Source organism: Onychomys torridus, chromosome 1 (genome assembly GCF_903995425.1).
Source record: "Onychomys torridus chromosome 1, mOncTor1.1, whole genome shotgun sequence".
Taxonomy (NCBI): Eukaryota; Metazoa; Chordata; class Mammalia; order Rodentia; family Cricetidae; genus Onychomys; species Onychomys torridus.
In genome coordinates this window covers 31,306,867-31,323,480 of record NC_050443.1, presented here as the reverse complement: position 1 = coordinate 31,323,480, position 16,614 = coordinate 31,306,867, and the positions used below count along the sequence as shown (strand labels likewise).

The window sequence follows — 16,614 nt, the reverse complement described above, 5'->3', positions numbered from 1 at the left end:
ATTGGCATGGTGATGGAACAGGAGGAGGAAGCCGATGCAAAGTCAAGTGACTCTGCCTGCTATTCCTGGATCTGCTAACTAGCTATTGACCTTGAACAAATCACTTCTTCTCCACGCCTTGATTTCACCAGCTGAATACGGGGAGGGAGGGAGAGCTGCTGGCCTAAAAGGTGGAAAGCACAGGCGACATCACTGCTGACCAGAACTGGTGAGTGACTGAGGCGAGCAAAGGGCACGTGCCTGTAATTCAGCCTGTGAAGTCCAGTCAACACACGCACTAAAAACAGCACTAGCCAGCAGCACCTGAAGTGTGGCTGGCCACATGAAAATACTCAACAGATTGCAGAGATATTACAAAAAGCCATACAGCATTAGCAATGTTCCTATTATGGTAAATAATATTTTGGACATTCTAAGTAAAACGTGTGAATAAGATTCATTTTACCTGTTTCATTTTTTGGAATATGGCTCACAGCACTGTCTTAATCAAGGCTGGGAAATGTTCGATGACTCTTTAAGATGACCTGGCTAACAAGGACTCAGCCAGTGAATGGACAAGGAGCCAGACCTATTTCATTTGGTGAGCTCCCTATAAAGTTCACAGCACCGCTTGCCCTACCGCGGTTTCATAGTTCCCCAAACTGATCAAAGGCCAAACAGGATCATTACAGTCATAGCTCAGGAGTCTCCAAGTTCCATCTGACACCCACTTGATGTGGGACACAGGGCATAGCACAGCATGGCACCATTTCCTCACCTCTAAGGTGAGGATATCTAAGTGACCCAGCTGTCAGCACATGTGGCCTTGAAACACTGACACCCTACAGGTCTACAGTGTGCATTCAGCCGTCATCAGAGTGCAGAGGTCTGAATCCCTTACAGGAGGACAGGGACAGCAGCCCCCACCCACACATCAACCCAGGAGATGCTGGAGAGCCACAGAGGCGCCACGAGTGCACAGCCTGTGTGACTCAGAATATCTAAACCATCTTTTTGAAAGGAAGGCTGTCTTCCACATGGGGATAGTTACACTGTTGCATCAGCAGGTAAAATTAAATTCTGCTGCAATGCCAAATGGTTACATAACCTACAAGGACTCCAGAGAAGTGGTCTAAAGAACACAGAACAAAATCCAATGTGTTAACAGCCTGAGCAAGATGAGAAAAGAGGGCTATTAATCTTGACAATTTTTAACTCACTTTCGAAATATCAAAACCCAATTCACTTTGTGACTACACTAAAAATGATTAAATAGACACTTTAAAGTGGTGAATATCATATATAAATTATAGCTCCACACACACACACAAAAAATCCAGTCTGTAAAGCACCACAGGAAAAATTGGCCATGTAGGAAATAATAAATTTAGTAATCACATATTTTTGTTCTTTTTAAAAACTTGACATTGGCAGCTAATTCAATAATTACTAAGTTTGTATAACATCAGCCATCTCAGGTCAATTAGGGCAGAAAAGGAACGTCTCTTAGTCCATTCTTACTCCACTAAGATGTTGCCCCCATCGCTGGCTGTGGGCTGAACAGGACACCTGCAATCCTGTGTCTCCAGAGAAGAGGGGGTCAGGTGCCTGGCAGTCACTCAGAACCAGCATTCAAGTCAACATTTTCACCAACCACCAAAGTAAAGCCAAAGCGAAACGCAGGCTACACATCAATGTCTCTCTCGTCAGCTGCTTAGTTGTTTTAGACTCATTGAATTAGATGGAGTTTATTGGCAGCTCAGAATTTAAGTACTTAAACTTTCATGCTGTCTCTGGTACTCTGTATATGCCAACAGTTAGTTGGTTGTCAGCTTGGTCACACCATACTAGGCTGAGTTTACAGACATGTGCACACATGAATTTCCACACAAAACATGAGCACACCAGTATGAGTCCCCACTTACTGCTTTAAAATGAAAGGCATTGGGCTCTGTGTGAGAGGTCTAACAAAAATAAGTTCCTCCAAGGTACAGGCTGCAGTCTGCCCTGCCCTCGCAGAATGGGAAGACATTCCTGCATTAGAAAATGATGCATGGCTTCCTGAAGAAAGGCCACTGGAGTAGTTATAATGCATTAGCTTGACACGGATGGAGAGTCAGAAAACTGCAGTATAAAAGCTGAGCATTGTGGAGCACACCTGTAATCCTACAGCTTGGAAAGTGAAAGAAAAAGAATCAGGAGTTCTAAGGCCAGCCATGAATGTGTGTGTGTGTGTGTGTGTGTGTGTGTGTGTGTGTGTGTGTGTGTCCAGCTCAGGCTGCGCTGCTCAAAAGCAAAAGAAAGAAAAGAGCAGTATGCTATATGGTCAAGTATTTGCCCCTTAACATTTTGATCAACAATGAGCTACATACACAATGGTACCCATATCACAAAGCCTAGGTATGCAGTAGACTGCAGTGGACTGTATCTCCTTGATGCTCAAGCAATGGCATACACCCATCACTGAGCAATGCGCAGCTATATATAAATTTACTGTTGATTTCATGACCTGCCCCATCACAATTCCCCCAAGAGGAAGATAATCATTCCCATCCTGTATAATTGAGAAAACTCAGAGGATGAGCAACGAGCCTAAGTTCGATGTGAGTGCTTTATATATACTGCCAAATTAAGTTCTTACAGCTACTCATAAAGTATTTTGCAGATGGGGAGATGGTCTCAAAAGATAATTTGCCTTGTAGAGGGGCCCCCAAACAACTTGACCACACAGCAGCCATGACAGGCTTAGGGGCCCAGACACAGCTTCTGTGACAGGCTTACTGGCAGGCGACACCTAGTTCCAGAAAAAGCTATAAGCTAACATCACTCAGGGATCCACCCAGGGATGGGGAAATACCTAACATCCCAAACATTCCAACCATTAGATAAGGTGGCCAGATGTCCCTGAGTCTAGCACACACCTATTTTTGTTTTACAGATACCCCTAGACAATTGTCAGCCAATCAGGGTCCTGGACCCTGGAAATACCTCACCCCAACCTCTGCTATGATAAAAACACTACCCTGCTTGGGTTCAGAGCTCTCTGCTCTCACCACTGCATGGGACAGACAGACCAAGCCCCGGGGCTTTAAAATAAAGGTTCTTTGCTTTGATAGGTGGGATTCAGTCTCCATGGTTGTCTCCTCGAGATCTGGGCATAACAGCCTAAAATTATATCAAGAATGTTACTAAAGCTGTCACTACAAAATTTATACTTGCCCCCAACTCTGTCTCAGCTTCACTCCAGACCATAGCATGCAGAAAGCTGAATGGCACACTCACCTCTGAAGAACTGGGACCTACCTGTTAATGAGGCCGAGTGGTCAGATCCGGCAACAACACATACCGCTGTACAATTCTCTAGGCCTGGAAAGGAAATTTGTTTGTTTTGAGCTGCATTTATGCTAGAACACATTGCATGAGAGTGGACTCTAGGGCTCAGCATTACCCGAGCATGGGGAGAAAGCCACCCAGTGCAGGCACGCGTGAGCAACAGCACTGGCAGGATGATTGGCATGATGGAGACAGTGAGGTAAGGGGGTTTGCACACGTCAATTATTGAGGATAAAGTACCATAGTCCTCACTATCAGAGGAAAGGCACTTACATGAACAACAGCAAAGCTAGAGAAGCCATGTGATAATGAATTGGAACTGGACAGAGAAGTGTAAATTCATGTTTTTGACAGATGCTTAGACATGAGAAAACGTATGTGAAATGTGTGCATGTACATCTGAACTCTGCCTGCTGAGGAAGGCTGACATCAAAAGAACTCACACCTTCAGCTCCTATGAGTGCAGGACTTAACCACAAACCAGGCCTCCTTAGAACATACAGCAGAACTCTCTGAACCTGCTTCTGATCTCCAATTCCAGGACTTTACATCACTGAATTACACTGCCTTCACCAACATGGAAGAATCCTAATCTATCCTGTTAGGAGTTGGGACAGCCTGTGGTAATTTATGGTCTAACCTGCAGAAAAACAAAGTCTTAGTCTGCAACTGTTTCCAAAAACTTCTGTTGCTGGGCAGTGGTGGCGCATGCCTTTAATCCCAACACTCGGAAGGCAAAGGCAGGTGGATCTCTGTGAGGCCAACCTGGTCTACAGAGCGAGATCCAGGAAAGGCTCCAAAGCTACTCAGAGAAACCCTGTCTCGGAAAAAAAAACAAAACAACAACAAACAAAACAACAACAACAACAAAAAAAAAACAACCTTCTGTGTTACTAAACTAAAAGGCATCTCACATCTTCAAGTGTCCTTAGAATGAGTAGAACAAAGCAGAAGTTCCCAGCCACATCCACCATCAAGGGGTACCTGGGTAACAAAGTGAGGATGGGAGAATGTAAAATGATGGGCTATGAGGGCAGAAAACTAATGAGCCATTCAAACCCATCAGAAAACTCCCCAGACAACTCTGAGCTTTTGTTCCAGGCAGGTCCCAAACTAGCTGTTTAAGTGTTTTGTTATGCCTTCTAGTTACTGGCCCAGTACAAAAATACAGAAGAACAACATTTCATTTCCCTCCTTGGCACAGGAGAAAACTGGTAACCATTCACACTTGATGCAAAATGGTGCTATCCATAAAGGGAAGGCAGAGGAGGCCAAATGGGGAGTCTTCACTGAGAGTGCCATGTCTGAGCCAGACCTTGAGGGAATCCCAGAGAAAGAGGAGGAAAGGTACTTCCAGCAGAGCTAAGAGTCTGTCTGTCTACAGGTATAATGGCCAGTGAGGCGGTATGACCATCTTGTTGAAGAAAGGAGAAGGTCTGGGAAGTGTGTCCTGTGAGAAACCACACACACACCCTTGTACACATGCACAGGAGCATACACAAACACACACACACACACACACACACACACACACACACACACACAATAAATAGTGTCATTTTAAAGGCTTTTTAGGCAAACATGGAGGCATACTTACAATCCTGACGTTAGGAGGTAGAGCAGGTGAGCTACTCAGTGTGCTCCGGGCTTGTGAAAGACCGTCTCCTAGAACACAGTGGACAGTGCCAGAGGAACAACAGCCAAGGCTGTCCTCTGGCCTCCACATCCACATGCATACATGTACATACGTAAACATATATAACATGAATTGATAAACGATCTTACTAATAAAACAAAACAAAACAAAACAAAAACAAAAACAAAAAAAAACCTGGAGCCAGATATTGAGGTGAAAGCTGAAAGATCAGAGAAACAGAACAAGCCAGCCTCAGGAGAGTGAGTTCCTGTTTCCTCATGCCCTACATAACCTGTCTCAGCCCAGACATCACTCCCTGGGATTAAAGGCATGTGTGCTTCCCAGTACTAGGATTAAAGGTGTGTGCCACCACTGCCTGGCCTCTGTGTCTAATCTAGTGGCCGGCTCTGTCCTCTGACCCCCAAACAAGTTTATTAGGGTACACAATATATCACTTCACACACACACACACAAAACCAGAATGATCCCAACGCGTGTGTGCCTTGCTACCACAGTAGTCTCTATTCTGTTCCCATCATTCCCAGCACCTTCTGGAGCCTGAGAAGAATAGTTAGAGATGTACAGGATGTTCCCATAGCCGACCCTCAGGGAACTGGGCCCAAAAGTAAGAGTTACAGAGAAGAGATAGACATGGTACCAAATGCAAAGTCAGAAAGGCCTACAAAGAGTAGAGAACAGAGATGAAGAGCTGAAAGGACCTGAGAGTGGACAATGACGGAAAGAAAGGAGGGGCCGCACCTATTGGCCAACTAGCCAACAGCAGACCCACGGGCAGCATACAGTCACCTCCTGTGCTCCCATGTGTAGACACCCCGGGCCTGCTCCCTACGTCCTCACTCGTTCCTGTCTCCCTTATGGGAGAAGGAAAGGGCACAGAGGCACAGCCCACAGTCTTCTCTCTGGAGTGTGACTCCTGCACTGAGAGGCCATTCCTGTCCCCTTGGCTGATTCTCTGCAGTCACCCAGTTGCCTTGTGGGTAACTTGAGTCTAGGATTCAGAACTTGAGACTCACTGTATTACTACACCCTGTTTCCAAACTCCTACATCATCTCTCCCAAGCAGCTATGACCCATTCTAGAACTTCCCTGTTGATCTCCACCTACCTGCCTGGCATCTATCGATCAACAGGTCGCAGACTCTGGTGGCAAAGATGGTGACTTGTACTGGGGCTATGAAAGTCACAAAAGACTGACAAGCTAACCAACTGAGGAAGCTAGAAAGATCAAGGAAAACAGCAGGCTTAAGGCTAGAGGTGGCTCAGCAGGTAAGAGTCCTGGCTGGACCTAGATTTGGTTCTCAGCACCCACAGGGTAGCTCACCACTGGTGTAACTCCAATTCCAGGGGATGCGACGCTCTCCTCTGGCCTCCCTGGGCACCTGGCATGCAAGCGGTACACACACACACACACACACACACACAGGCAAGACACCCATACAAACTAAAGTAAGTGTTTAGAAAAAGAACGAGAGAGAAAGAGAGAGAAAATGAAATCCCCCCCCACTTCCCCATTTCCTGAAGATGTATTTACTTCCTCACAAAGAGTAACCAAAGACTGTAAAGAAATAAGAAGCTCACCTGTCACTCTGCTTGGTTCCTTTGCCGTCAAAAACAATGGGAGAGTCTTTCCAGGACACGAGCGTCGTCCCGAAGATGCCAAGCCAGTCCCCCACTGGAACACACTGCCATGCACTTCCCAGCAGAGCCAGAAGGGAACGAGAGAATGTAAGAGTTAGACCAGATTGCTGCTCAACGCCCCCTCCCCCAATGCAGCCCCAGCCAGTGTGAACCCTACACAGGGGCTTCTGCAAGGGTCTGTGATCCGCCACAGGGATTACTATCCAGACAAACACAAATCCAGTTTTTTGGACAGTCTAAGACCACAAGAGAAAATTCCAAAGTAGTAAAACTTCCTCTCAAAACTCCCAGGCATGGCCTCACAGCTACAGCCCTGGAATGCGGCCTTGCTCATAGCTAGCCTGAAAGGAACCCTGAAGACCATTGAGTCCACACCCCACATTTACTAGATGAGAAGACTGAGGTCCAGAAGAGAGACTGTGATTTGGGGGTCACGTGGGGAATCAATAGTAGAGAAAACACTGGGGTTCAGCTGACACTTGAGGTAGCACCTTTCTACCCAACCACGGTGAGTTCAGACCCTCTATTGTCAAATACATGTGTATCTGTGACTACAAGACAGCATGGCAACCATTGTTTCAGCAGAACGGCCGCTTGAACCTAGGTATCCCCATCCCAAACCCCACAGATGTGCACAGATAAAACCCTCTGCATTTGGCCAACAGTCAGATGTGCACAGCATGGGTGCACCAGTGAACGCCAACGTCAAGGCCACTCCTCTGGACCATCCCACAGCTACATCAAGGCCGCTCTTCTGGACCATCCACAGCTACATCAAGGCTGCTCCTCTGGACCAATCCCCAGCTGTCACTCTCCGATGGTAAGAAGACAAACCTGCTTTATGAAGCAGCAGCTATGACCACTGAGAACGACCACCAAGAGAGGCCTACAACCAGCAGATCAACTCCAAGGGCAAAAATTTCCCTGCATGCAACAAGTGGCCTTTTCACCATGTCTCAAATAATGGATTATTCCCTTTGAAAATTTCCCCAGATATTTATTATTGTTTTATGTGTAGGAGTGTTTGGCCCTCATGAATGATGGTGCACCACATGTGTGCCTGGTGCCTACAGAGACCAGAAGACTTCAGTTCCCCTAGAACTGGAGTCACAGACCACTGTGAGCCACCATGGGGGGTCCTCTATAAAAGAAGTCAGTGCTCTTAACCAGTGAGTGGTCTCTCCATCTCCTCTTTGAAATATTTTATTGTAAAATGTGTACAGTGTAAAATGTATCACCTTCGCCATTTTAAGTGTCCAACCCAGCGGCATCACACAGTCACCGTGGTGTGCAGCCATTATCCTTCCAGATCCAAAACTGCTTCATCCTGAAACATTGCAGCAGACTGCACCCAGTCACTTCCCATCCTGGGCCCCCTGCCCTGGGGCTGCCATTCACTGTCTCTAGTTCTGACTAATCATGAATGGAATGCCAGCATTTGTCCTTTCTATGACTGGCTTATTCCATTCAGCAGCATGCTCATCTACGGAGGAGCCTATCAACAGTTGTGTACTCTCTAAGGCTCATACTATCCCATGGGTGGGGGAGAGTGGAGGGAGAAGTCACGTGTGTGTGCACATGTGTGTGCCACATTTCGCTCGCTCATTCACCTGTCAATAGACACCTGAGGAGCTGTTTGTCTCAGCTGTTAGGAATAATGACAGTTATATCTGGTGTCTTCCATTCTACAGACTGTTGATCTCTTTGCCTCTCCCTCCTTTCTCTCTCTTATAAAATGTATTTGTCAAGCTGGGTGTGGTGGCACACACCTTTAATCCCAGCACTCAGTAGGCAGAGGATCCTTGGCAGAGGAACACTCAGAGGATCTCTGTGAGTTCAAAGCCAGCCTGGTCCACATAGTGAGTTCTAGGCCAGCCAGGGTTACATTGTGAGACACATCTTAAAAACAAACAAACAAAAAAAGGTGGCTACAGTTAGTTATATAGCACATCCATACTGCCTTCCATAGCAACTGAATCATTCTACATTCTACTTGAATTAAAAGTGGGGGGTGGGGGGCAGGCAGCCTCAAACTATGGTCCTCCCTTCCCACCTTGCTTAAGACAGGGTCTTTTGTTTGCTGGCTGCATACACAAGGCTTACTGGCCTGTGAGCTTCTAGGGATTCTGTCCACCTCACCCTACAGACACACATCCATGTCTTGCTCCAGAAGGGTGCTGGGGATCTGAACTTAGGTCCTCACACTAGTGCAGCAAACACTTGGCCCACTGAACCCTCTCTCTAGCCCCACCGCCCTGCCGATTTCTAAGAAGACAGCCTGTCTATAAATGAGTACTCACTGACACACAGCTCAGCAGTCATACTCCTGAACCCACTTAACCCAGAGAAATGAAATCTACATTCATATAAGAGCCTGTCCACAGATGTTTATAGGTTATTACAAATAGGCCAAAACTGGAAACAAGCCAGACATTCCTCAACGCGTAACTAGTTAAACAAACTGGCTGTTACAAACTGTACTGTGCCCCACTGTAGTGGGTAGCCATCCCAGCCTTGGCCTGGAAGTTCCAACCCCCATTGAGGCTTCGGTAATGGTCACACCCACAAGGCGGGGCTGAGGGAGGAAGCTGAAGACCCAGGATCGAGAGGAGAGGCCTCTCTTGGTTCCGGGACCCTGGACGCTGGAGATAGATGGAGCAGAGTTCTCCAGAGAACACCGCCGAACTGCCCTATACCTTTGCCAGACCCTGTAACCTACCCCTTCATTTGTAAGTTACCTCACAAAATAAACCTCCCTTTTAACTACGTGGAGTGGCCTTAATAATTTCACCAGTACCCCACCCCACAACATCCAGTTGTGGAATCCCTAATTTCCATTGTGGCTTTGTTTGAAAATAGGTTAGGAAAGCTGAACGGTGCCTATGGGAAGTGGGGTTAGTTCAATAGGACCAGGCTCTGTGTGGATGAGTCATGAGAGAGTTCTCTTTGCACAGAGGAAAAGCCTGTGAGGTAGATACAGTGAGAAGGGAGCATCTACAAACCAAGAAACCAGTGTTGCCAAAAACCAATCCTGATGCTGGTCTTTTAGCCTCTAGAACTGTGAGAAAATGAATGTATGAGATTTAAGCCATTTGGGTTGGAGTACTTTATCATAACAGCTCTCACGGGCTAATCCAGTGTCACATCCATTCCATGCTATTCATCACAAAAAGGAATCAGTCACGGATGCACATGGCTAAGATAGACAGCCAGGGAATTAGGCTGCAAAGGAAAAGCCAACCCCTAAAGGTCACATACTGCATGGGAGCATCTTAGAGCATTTCAGAGGCGACATTACAGGCACAGGAAACAAAAATGGTCGTCGAGGGCTAAGAAAGGGCTGGGGGCAGCAGGAAGTGAGTGTGGCCATCAACACCAGCACGACAGACCTCGTGGTGACAAAATTCCTCTGCATCCCCACTGTATCAGCATCAACACCCCGGGTGAGCCACTGCACTGTCAATTCTACAAGGTGTTACCACTGGGGGAAGCTGGAAAATGAACTTGTGGGAATCTATTTTGTGTTTTAGCAGCTTCATGTGGGTCTCTAATTCTCTTAAAACACAAGCTCTCATGTTTTCAAAACTTGTATGTACACGAACATTTTGTCCTTCACTTGCATGCCCAGCGCCCATGGAGGGCAGAAAAGAGGGTCAGCTCTCCTGATACTGGAGTTGCAGACATGAGCTGCCGTGTGGGCGTTGGGAACTAAACCTGGATCTTCTGGAAGAGCAGCCGTTGCTCTTACCTGCTGTGTCAATATCTCACTTTAAGAGAAGGTGTAAGCAGCAGAAAGCCACAGGCATTGACCAGCATAGAGCTTCACTAGCTCTTCCTTGCCTCTGCTCTTCTGTCCTCACCCACCCACATCTGGACTCACATGACATGGAGTGTTAGCAGCCACAGGAGCCTGAGCCACAGCCCAAGAGGAGCAAGTGCAGAAATGGAGAACAGAAGACACGGAAGGGTGAAGCTCCTCCACCCATCCCTGAGTTTCTAACTCTTCTCCCTCCCTAGCTTCTCCCTCCCAAGCATCTGTTCCCTCACATGTAGAGTTATGTGTGCAGGTGCATATAAAAGTCAGGGTTCAGCCTCGGTGATGGTTCCTCAAATGTCTTCCATTTTAACTGAGATAAGGTCTTTCACTGGTCTGGAAATTCATCAAGTAGGCTAGGCTGGCTTGCCAGTGATCCCCAGGGATCAGCCTGTCTCCACTTCTCACCTTGCCATGGCTGGCATAACAGGTGCACATTGCCATGCCCAGCTTTTTACATGGGTTCTAGAGATTTGAACTCAGGTCCTCAGCCTTTCAAGGCAATCAATCATAGTATCTACTGACCCATCTCCCCACCTTACCCCTCTTTTTAAAAGGAACTACCTATGTATCAATTATTTTGTACACTTTAGGACCTTCAAATCAAGGCCAGAGTCCTACCTACCTTAATGCCACCACCAGCCCCCTGATACATGTGTACAGAAGACAGCTCACTTAGAGCTTGTCAATCAACAAACATTAAAATCCAGCAGGAAGGCAACACAGTTCACTGCATTGTCTACCTGGATGGTCTCTAGCTCTTCCTGTCTCACTCCCAAGCGCTTCCACAGCTCTTGATGGGTGAGACTCTAACTCACACCACTCCTTGGCTGTGAGGACTAAATAAGAGAATCAAGTTATGAAAAAATCCAGCAGCATGTCTCCAACAAAGAGAGCCATACAGCTCACTTCCTTCCTCCCCCGGCTAAGACTCTTGAGTGACTTCTACTTCATGGTCTCTCCTTTCAGTTGGAGCTAGAGCACAGGGGGACCCTTGCCAACACTCCTTACAAAGTTTTCCTCGGGAGCTCTATTTTTCAGAATGGGCTCACTTGGGAAATAAAGGCTGAGTGGTCACCTGTAGTGGCTAATGCATGCCTCAGTCCAGCAGCGACACAAACAACCTTCTCTCTCAGGAGCTGTCCAAAGAAAGAACAAGATTTACTCTCAGAATCAGCCATCTACAAAATCTCATGTAACTCATGTGTAAACTCATGCGCAGCTGAGGCACCCCCCATACGCTCACCCAGAAATACTTCTATATTTATTGATAGATGAAAGTGTGTGTGTGTGTGTGTGTGTGTGTGTGTGTGTGTGTGTTTTGCATGTACATGAGTCTGTGTGTGTGTTGCATACATATGAGTCTCTGTGTGTGTGTGTGTGTGTGTGTGTGTGTGTGTGTGTGTGTGTGTGTTGCAAGCACATGAGTGTGTGGGCACACAAGTAGGCCACAGGAAGACACTGGGTATCTTCTACTACCACTCTCCACCTTACGGCATTAAAGCAGGGTCTCTCACTGAACTGGAAGCTCCCTGCCTCAGCCAGGCTGGATGGCCATCGAGCTCCCTCAGTGCTGGAGTTACAGGCATACACAGCCATCCCTGGCATTCTTTAATATTTACTTTATTTTCTGTGTATGACTGTTCTTCCTGAATGTATGTATGTGTACCACATGCATGCCTCGTGCCTATGATGATCAGAGGAGGGTCTCAGATCCCATGGAACTGGAGTTACAGATGGTTGTGAGCCACCACGTGGGTACCGTGAACTGAATCCAGGTCCTCAGCAAGAGCCACAAGCGCTCTTCACGGCTGAGACATCTCTCTAGCCCCTGCTTCGACTTCTTTGCGTGAGTTCTGACGATCCAAACCCAAGTCCTCATGCTTGTATAACAAACACTCTTACCATTCGGCCATCTCCCCAGCCCTGAGAAATAACTTTTTAAAATATCATATCATAGTGCCACACTGCACTACCTCTCTAGGGCAGGGGGGCAGGGACCTCCAAAGTCATCCAGTAAACATTTCCCCAAAACAGCCAAAATACCATATGGTTCCTGCCACACAGCTCAGCTCTGTAACATCGAATAGTCACACAGGAGAAAGCCTGGCTGTGCTCCCATAAGATTTAAATAGTAAGGGCTTTAGTCGTCCCTCCTGACCCAGTTCAATCCCCAGCCAGGTTGGAAGCTCTTCCTTAAATGGTCATTCAGCCCTGTCTGGGACCTGCCTCTGGTAACACAGGGCTCACCATCTCCCCAGGCACCTGATCCATCCTTGCACATCTCTTTGTGTCTCTAGGTGGAGCCAAACTCAGCTGCCTGGAGCTTCTGACAAAGCTCTCCAAATATTTGGAGACAGTTGTCATGTCCTCTCTAATACATCGTGTGGCGGTTTTAAAAATAGGTCCTCAAATTCTTTGATACTACTCCCTTCCTTCCTTCGAGTCACGGAGCTCGATTCCCCTCCCCTGTGTGGGCTGGACTAAGTGACACACTTCTAATGGAAAGAATAAAGGAGCAGAGTGAGTCAGAGGCAGGATGACAAAAGGCTCCGAGGCCTCCTCTTAAGAAAGCCAGCCGCCAGGTCTCAGCAGCCGGACAGAAAGCCCACACAGCAAGGAGCTGTGGCTCCCAGCAGAAGCATCGTAAGAGCTGGGCAATGGGTCTCTACCCCAGTGCAGCCCATGGAGGCTGTGTACAGACCTAGCTATGGCTTCACTGCTACTTTGTGAAAGACCAGCTCAGGGGTCCCATTCCAGACCCTCAAAAATGACGGGACAGTGCTTATTTTGGCCACTGTCACACACGGTAGGACTGATGAAGAGCTCTTTAGATAAAACCCCAATGGCAAACAGCTATGGCTAAGTTTCTCTCCTCTGGACATGTTCTGGACTCCTCCTCCCCCTTTGGCCTCATATATCCCAGGATGGCCTCAAACTAGATATGTAGCCAAGGATAACCTTGAACTTCTGGTCCTCCTGCCTCTGCCTCCCAAGTGCTGAGGATAAACACAAGCACTGCCATGTCCCGTTTAGGCAGTGCTGGGGACTAAGCCCAGGGCTTCCTGCATGCTGGGAAACTATCATCTGAGCTATGTCACTGGCCCTCGGCCACCTCTTTTCAAGGCCGAGAATAAGTCTTAAGGATCATTATGTCTAGAGCCTATGCACCAATACACAAGAGAATCTGTCACACCAGATCAGTCTGACCAGCATGGAAGACATAAAAAGGGGGACATAACAACAGACAATGAGAAAATCCAGAGAATCATCAGGTCATACTTCAAAAACCTCTACTCCACAAAACTGGAAAATCTAAAAGAAATGGATAATTTTCTGGATAGGTACCACATACCTAAGTTAAATCAAGACCAGATAAACCATTTCAACAGTCCAATAACCCCTAAGGAAATAGAATCAGTCATTAAAAGTCTCCCAACCAAAAAAAAGCCCAGGACCACATGGTTTCAGTGCAGAATTCTACAGATCTTCAAAGAAGACTCAATACCAATACTCTTTAAATTGTTCCACACAATAGAAGCAGAAGGAATATTACCAAACTCCTTCTATGAAGCTACAATTACCCTGATTCCTAAACCAAACAAAGATGCAACAAAGAAAGAGAACTACAGACCGATCTCCCTCATGAACATTGATGCAAAAATACTCAATAAAATACTGGCAAACAGACTCCAAGAACAATCAAAACAATTATCCACTATGATATAAATAAAGAAAGAAAGAAAGAAGAAAGTAAGTAAGTAAGTAAATGTATCTTCTTCCCCGCCCTCCTTCCTTTTTATAAAGATAACCAATGGGCCAGGCCCCTCCCTTTATGTTGTTATCTTATGAGCTATTCCACTACCCAGGGGTCCTCACTCCACCACGTACTTCCACTCTTCCCCACATCCCAGCCTGAGCACCTGTTGACGGCACCCCAGATGCTCGTCTTGTCTATGCTCCCATAAACACGTCCACACCGTGCCTTTGCCTGCAATGTTCTTCTTCGGCACCTGTTTTGCATCCTGTTATCCCAAGCCAGGGGAACCTCAACTCAACTCTAAGACTGAGGTAAACTTCCTGCTAGCTAGGAGTCCAGTCCTTCCTTGGGACTACATGAGCATCTACCACGATCCCAGCAGGACAACAACACTGCATGTATTCACCATGTGCCATTCAATTACCAATCTCTCAGGTGCCAGGACAGGTCTTAACTACCAATGTCCTCACTATCTAAATGCAGTGCCCAAACATGGCAGCTGCCATCCACAGACAAAGATCACTGTTCACATTCTCCATCAGTTCTCATTCTGGCATATCCCTCCCATTGCCACATGGGAGACAGCCCATCAAAATGTTCTTAGTTACTGACTCTGTCATCCAGCATATTTTAACCATTGTCCCTTCCTGTCCTCTTTAATTATATCAACTATAATTAGGCTAAATTAATTATAACATGTATAGGTTCTTACAAGGCCACCTATTTGCACCTGGGAGTTACAGGGGGGGACCCAGAGCTCTGTAGAACTAGACTTGTATGCAGGCCTTGGGAACCATCACCCCCCCACCCCCAAATAACAGAGCACCCTGTGGTACAACTGAATTCCACAAGAAGACAGCAGCAGACCCAAACCTCTCCAATGAAAATGCATCTGTCACTCCTAACCAGAGTTTAGGGATTAGGTGGCAGAGGGGAAGTTGAGACAGTGAAAACCTATTCTTGATATCAGTGTATTTCCTGAAAGGTTTCCTATTCCCATCAGGACCACTTACAATATTATGCTTTTTATTTTTTACTCCCATTTGACACAAACTAGGATCACATAGGAAAATGGAACCACAACTGAGAAAACGCCTCCATAAGACTGGCCTGGGCTGGAGACGGCTCAGAGGTTGAGAGCACTGGCTGTTCTCCCAGAGGTCCTGAGTTCAATTCCCAGCAACCATGTGGTGCCTCACAACCATCTGTAATGGGATCTGATGCCCTCTTCTGGTATAAATGAAAATAAAGCATTCATGTATATATAAAATAAATAAATTAAAAAAAAAATAGACTGGCCTGTAGGCAAGTCTGTGGCACATTTTCTTGGTCAACTATTGATGTGGGAGAGCCCAGCCAACTTGAGTGGTGCTACTTCCGGGCCCCGGGTCCTGGGAGGAAAAGAAATGCAAGCCAGTAAGCAGTATTCCTCCAGGTTTTCCCATGTCATACAGGTCCTGCCCCCAAGTTCCTGCTTAAGTCCCTACCTTGACCGACCTCAGCAACGGTGACGGGGTGTGACCTGACAGTTGTAAGATAAAATAAACCCTTTCCTCTCAAAGCTGTCTTTGATCATGATGCTAATCACAGCAATAGAAAGCCAAGTAAGGCACACGTAAATTCCCCAAACATGTAATGTGGGGTGTCAGAAGAAGAGCTCTACACAGAAGCCAAACACCCAGGCCCTGCACTTTGCCTGGGCCAAACACCAGAGCTGGCCCTGATGGTGTGGGCACTGGTGAGCCAGCACCGAGGGCATGAGAGCAGGACAACTGGTCCACTCCTTGCTGCCTGCTGCAGTGAGTGAGCTTGCCAGGGCGATGCTGGAGAGCTCATCCTGGTAGTGTCGATGAGGAAAAGCTGGCGGACTGACCAACCCAGCTACCACTCAGCCCAGAACCAGGGTTGGTCCCACCCCAACATCCACCTCATCTATGAACTACTGGAGCATGTGAAGGGGCTGGACCTGCAGATCCAAAGCTGCAGGATCTTTATGACATGAGGAAACAAGATATCCAAGAGGAGTCCAGGGAGGGCCGAGTATAATGGGTGTAGTAGAAGTCAGAGGCCTCGAACCAGACCAATGACTCACTGCAATCAACACAAGTAAAGATGTACAGACTAAAGGGTAAACTGTGTAACTCACTGTGTCACACTACAGTTTCCACACCGAGACACGTGTGTGTGTGTGTGTGTGTGTGTGTGTGTGTGTGTGACACTCACTGTGTCACACTACAGTTTCCACACCGAGACATGTGTGTGTGTGTGTGTGTGTGTGTTATTTTGTTTTGTAAATTTTATTTTATTTTGGGGAAGGTGCAAGGGCAGAGGGGAGATATGAAGGGACAGGGAGATGAATAAGATCTTGATGCATAATGTGAAATCCACAAAGAGTCAATTAAAAAAAGTCTAAAATAAAAAAGCTAAAAGTCCT

General features: G+C 46.8%; 1 protein-coding gene across 1 annotated transcript in view; it reads right to left on the bottom strand.

The window, feature by feature from the left end:
• Sergef (secretion regulating guanine nucleotide exchange factor) overlaps positions 1 to 16,614 on the bottom strand; it is a 217,781-nt gene that overhangs the window by 188,338 nt on the left and 12,829 nt on the right. The window contains 3 exon segments of the mRNA XM_036180522.1: positions 3,283 to 3,345; positions 6,547 to 6,660; positions 11,499 to 11,559. Of these exon segments, the coding sequence (XP_036036415.1) occupies positions 3,283 to 3,345; positions 6,547 to 6,660; positions 11,499 to 11,559 (238 nt within the window).